At 43.0% G+C, this 5,000-nt stretch overlaps 1 protein-coding gene across 1 annotated transcript in view; it reads right to left on the minus strand.

The window, feature by feature from the left end:
• The window catches only part of igdcc4 (immunoglobulin superfamily, DCC subclass, member 4), an 83,816-nt gene that overhangs the window by 61,824 nt on the left and 16,992 nt on the right, over window positions 1-5,000 (minus strand). The window contains exon 3 of the mRNA XM_076292708.1: window positions 1,249-1,566. Coding sequence (XP_076148823.1) covers window positions 1,249-1,566 — 318 coding nt within the window. The remainder of the gene's footprint in view (window positions 1-1,248; window positions 1,567-5,000) is intronic.

Raw genomic sequence — 5,000 nt, forward strand, 5'->3', positions numbered from 1 at the left:
TTAGAAAACCTGTGTGCGATTATGTTAGCATAGCTGAAAACAGAACCCATAGTGTTTACAGAACCCATAAAACTGGCTTTCCTTTGAGCTAGTTGAGTATCTGGAGCATCAGCATTTGTGGGTTCGATTATACTCTCAAAATGTCCAGAAAAGGAGAATGTTCTTCTGAAACTCGACAGTCTGTTATTGTTCTGAGAAATGATGGCTATTCCATGAAACAAGGGGCTAAAATAAGATTCTGGAGGAAAAGGTCAGGAAGTCTGCCAAAATATCTACCCCAATAGGCGGCATTGGTAGCCTGACGAGCCAGACCCACATTAAAATGTAGGGTCTGGGCACTCACCGTTCGCAGTGCTCAGTCCGAGGGGCGGGATAATCGGTTGTCTTTCAATTTCCTTTGAACGCAATAGGACAGCGCTATGAGTCCCATGCTAGAGTTGGCTAGTTGGCTAGTTCAAACTTTTGGCAACTTAAAAAAAGCATAACTCGTGTCACACTGTTCGCCAACAGCAACATCCATCTTCTTTGTTTTCAAGTAGCAGGGAATTCAAGCCAAACCGTTGCAACTCTGCCATCAATCATTATGTTAAGCCCGCCTAACGACTCTATACACGATTTGATTGGCCAAATAGAAGTTTAATTTTACGAGCTCACAAGCCAAAGGAGGGTTGCTAGACTAGCCCTGGCAGCAAATGTAATTTGCTGCCGCTAGGGTGCGTCTAGATTTCTAAGCTATGGCATTGGACCATTAAACCTCACAATGATCCAAAACATACGGCCAAACAAGGCAAGAAATTGTTAAGAGAGAACAATATCAACATTTTAGAGTGGCCCATCCAGATTCCATACCTCAATCAAAAAAGTGAGTACAAGGCCAGAGTGATGCAAATAATCGTTCCTGCCTCAAAACCTGGATTGCTGTTAAAGATGTGCAGTCTACAATCATTGTGGAGACATGGAGAGGCTTGGTAGGTATTATAAGAACCATTTTGAGAGCTGTGATGGCAAATAAATATGTTTCCACTGATAATTTTTAAAAGAGTATGTATGCTAATTTTGGACATGCCATTTTTCATTAAAAATGAAAAACATTGTCTTACAACCTTTTGGCATGTGGCAGTGTCATTATCAGTCAAAACAAGCATATTGATAAAGAGAAAATCAACATTAAATCAATATGTGACAGGGGTATGAATAATTTTGTATGTGTATGCATGTGTGTTTGTGTGTGTGTATTCGTCCACTCACTCGCCAGGGACAGGTTGACCACACGGCTGGTCAGTGCTCCGAAGGCGTCGGCCCTTTGGCAGCTGTAGCCGCCCTCCAGGCCCACAGGGGGCGCCCTGGCATCACGAGGCGGCGCCGCCACCAGCAGCGAGCCGTTGGAGAGAAGGTGCAGCGCAGGGCCCTCCTGCAGCTCCACGCCGTCCCTCAGCCACGTCACCTCAGTGGCCTCCTCGTCCGGCGACGCCCCCAGCTGACACTCCAGCAGCAGCGGCCAACCAGGCTCCAGCACCGCGTGCACTGGCCCCGCCCCACAACTCAGCTCCACCCACAACGGTTTCTCTATGAAAGAGAGAGAAAGTGAACTGATGATTAAAGATTTGTTTTTCTTGTGATATGCAATTATGCATTCGATAGCAACAAGGCAATGTAAAACAAGGCAGATGCATTTCTAGAGGATATTTGCAACGAATCCTAACCAAATCACTGAACAGTAAATCACAAGCAATTAGCTCTCTAACAGCTTTAGGACATCCAGTGTTGGAGTGCATTTACACAGAACTTATATGTACATTTGAAAGGTTCTCTTATTGACGCATTTAATCGCAATTTGGATTAACACCTGCTTTTACAAGGCGGAAATATTTAGGCGCAGAATAGACGTGCGCTTTCAGGAGCAGTCTTTGTACATACCGCGGAAAACATAATTAGGCGCTCTTTACACTTCCCCTCCCATCTCTTTACGCTAAACTCCCACTTTCCCCTGGATCCTCCCATAAATGCATATGCATGACACGAAAAACGCAATGTGCCCTTTTCAGCTCCCGCGACAAGCAGTTTGCGCTTTTACATCATTGCGGCCTGTTTGTACATACCTCGCAATGATTTTGCACGCACGTGGCAAAACAATTACGCCTGAAGTGGGCGCAAAAGCGTTAGTACATCTGGCCCTGAGTTTGGTAACATGCACCAGATGCATGACATTCATAATATTATGGATACTGGTCTGTCATACTGAGGTAAAGCTGCGAGGCAATTTCTAGAAGGGTCATATATAATTTACATTTCAGAAAACAAAATTACAAAACTGAAGACAAATTTACAGAAGTTAGAGCTGTAAAATGAAATGTTCAGTCAAATATGAGTAGTTTTATTGAAAACTCACTACTCAAATAACAATAAAATGTAAACATAAAACTGGATTGCCTTTTTTGAAATCAAAGCTCCGTAAGGTGCACATTTTAATAAAAAAAAGTATCTTAAATAAAAATAGCCTATAAAATAAAATAGGTCAATTTTTTTCTGAAATAAATATATTTCTATGAGAAAAGTAGCGTGCAGTTTCACAGCAGTGCAGAGAGGGGAGCAGTGCAGAGAGCTCCGGTCAGCGGCTTGCGTGGAGCAAGGATCTATTTGAACTATATCGATATATGCGATATGGTCTAATTCCATATCGCATTTTAAAATATATATATCTTTTATATCGATATATCGCCCAGCCCTATCTGACATCCTATGATGTTACCATTGAAACCAGAGTTCTACTCGACATTGTGATCTTTGATGCTTCTCTATTCTAAAAATAATTTCATCATCTCTTTAAAAAAAAAAAACTCTGTAAGATCTACTGAACCAACTCCTGTGATATCTTATTTTTTCTAGTGTTCCTTCTTAACTGAGCCCTTGACAAAGTGATTCATCTGAAGTGGAGAGAGACAAGACATGAGTGGAAGAGAGAGATAGGGGATGGATCGGGACATGACCGCTGGCCAGAATCTGACCTGGCTCTCCATGGGCACTGAGACCCAAATGTGGTACGGTGCTGCTGCTTACGTCACAGCTAGCCCAAGTGCACTCTGTTTTTGATGTTCAATGATATTAGATTCCATTGTTTTTAATATAACCCCGCACACCAGCGTCGAACTAACGCTGCCACCGTGTCTATTTGAATTTCAGTTCCGCTCCATAAAATCTATTGTTTATCGAATGCTTGTCAATTTGTTACAAAATTACGAATGCTTTGTTACGAATGCTTGTCAATTTGTTACAAAATTACCTGCAGACATTTATAAAATACTGCTGCAGCTGCTGCTATAATGACACTCCAAACTTCCCAAACCAGCCCCTCAAGCATGTCCACGTGTGGAGGAGAGAAATAGAAACAGACAGAGACAGCAACTTTGTGAGCCATCAAAGGTTCTTTCAGGTCTTGTTAGTGTTCGGTGGTGGGCATGCTGTAGGCAGGCTGGGTTGACTAATTTCTTGGCAAATTGGACACCCTTAAGTCTCATAAGGGGGGAAGATATGAGGGCCATAATCTGACAACAGCTATGTTTAGGTCTTTGGCTCAGTTTCACTAGAGAGAGAGAGAGAGAGCGAGAGAGTGAGAGAGAGAAAGAGAAAGAGAGAGAGCGAGAGAGAGAGAGAGAGATTACAAGTGTTGCAGTTCTCACTCGCTTGTTTATATTTGGTATATATTCCCTCACCACACAGAAGGCTAACTGAGTATGAAAAAGTGAGATAATAATTAACTTTGCAAGTTCTTTACCACACACTTCTCATACAAATGTTGCAAATGACCAATGTGATTGTCCTTACAGACCTTCCCATATAGTTAGTGAGTGGTAATTAATATGGGCTGCTTACAAATAACAAAAGTCTGTATGTTTGCGAGTATGCATGTGTGTGTGTGTGTGTGTGTGTGTGAGAGAGAGAGAAAGAAAGAAAGAGAAAGAGAGATAGAGAGAGAGAGAGAGAGAGAGAGAGAGACTTTGACTTGTTTAACTATACATCATTGACTGGAAAAAGTCCCTATCACTGATACCAACAGTAACCTCGACAAGACAAAGCTATGACTCCCTGGTACCCCAAATACCATAGTATTTGTTTTTAATATCATAGCTCTCTTAAAAAACCACACATTCAGCCTGACAGGTATTTGATTACATGTAATACATAATTCCAGCTCCAGAAAGTAAAAGTCCTTTTATGTTTTCAGTTCTGCTTGTGTTTACACCTTTGCCCATGGCAAGGAAAAGCCTACCAGGGCTATGGTCACTAATCACTGTCTCATGGCCAGGTGGACCTCAGTTCATGTAAGATTGATATAGATTGTTGCTACTGACCAAAACACACAGACGCAGAGTGTGGAAGGGACGCCTACATAAAGGCACTTTCTATCTCTTGCCACCCACATCAGCGCCAAAATTTGTAACAAATTGACAAGCATTCGATAAACAATAGATTTTATGGAGCGGAACTGAAATTCAAATAGACACGGTGGCAGCGTTAGTTCGACGCTGGTGTGCGGGGTTATATTAAAAACAATGGAATCTAATATCATTGAACATCAAAAACAGAGTGCACTTGGGCTAGCTGTGACGTAAGCAGCAGCACCGTACCACATTTGGGTCTCAGTGCCCATGGAGAGCCAGGTCAGATTCTGGCCAGCGGTCATGTCCCGATCCATCCCCTATCTCTCTCTTCCACTCATGTCTTGTCTCTCTCCACTGTCCTGTATCTCTCCATTGTCCTGTCTCTCTGTCCCGTCTCTCCCACTCATGTCCTGTCTCTCTCCACTATCCTGTCTCTCTGTCCTGTCTCTCCCACTCATGTCCTGTCTCTCCCACTCATGTCCTGTCTCTCTCCACTATCCTGTCTCTCTGTCCTGTCTCTCCCACTCATGTCCTGTCTCTCCAACTCATGTCCTGTCTCTCTCCACTATCCTGTCTCTCTGTCCTGTCTCTCTCCATTGTCCTGTCTCTCCCACTCATGTC

This window comes from Alosa pseudoharengus, unplaced genomic scaffold, assembly GCF_046254945.1.
Source record: "Alosa pseudoharengus isolate Yale_2024_CS ecotype anadromous, Long Island Sound unplaced genomic scaffold, YU_APseudo_1.1 YU_APseudo_1.1_scf_19, whole genome shotgun sequence".
Classification (NCBI taxonomy): Eukaryota; Metazoa; Chordata; class Actinopteri; order Clupeiformes; family Clupeidae; genus Alosa; species Alosa pseudoharengus.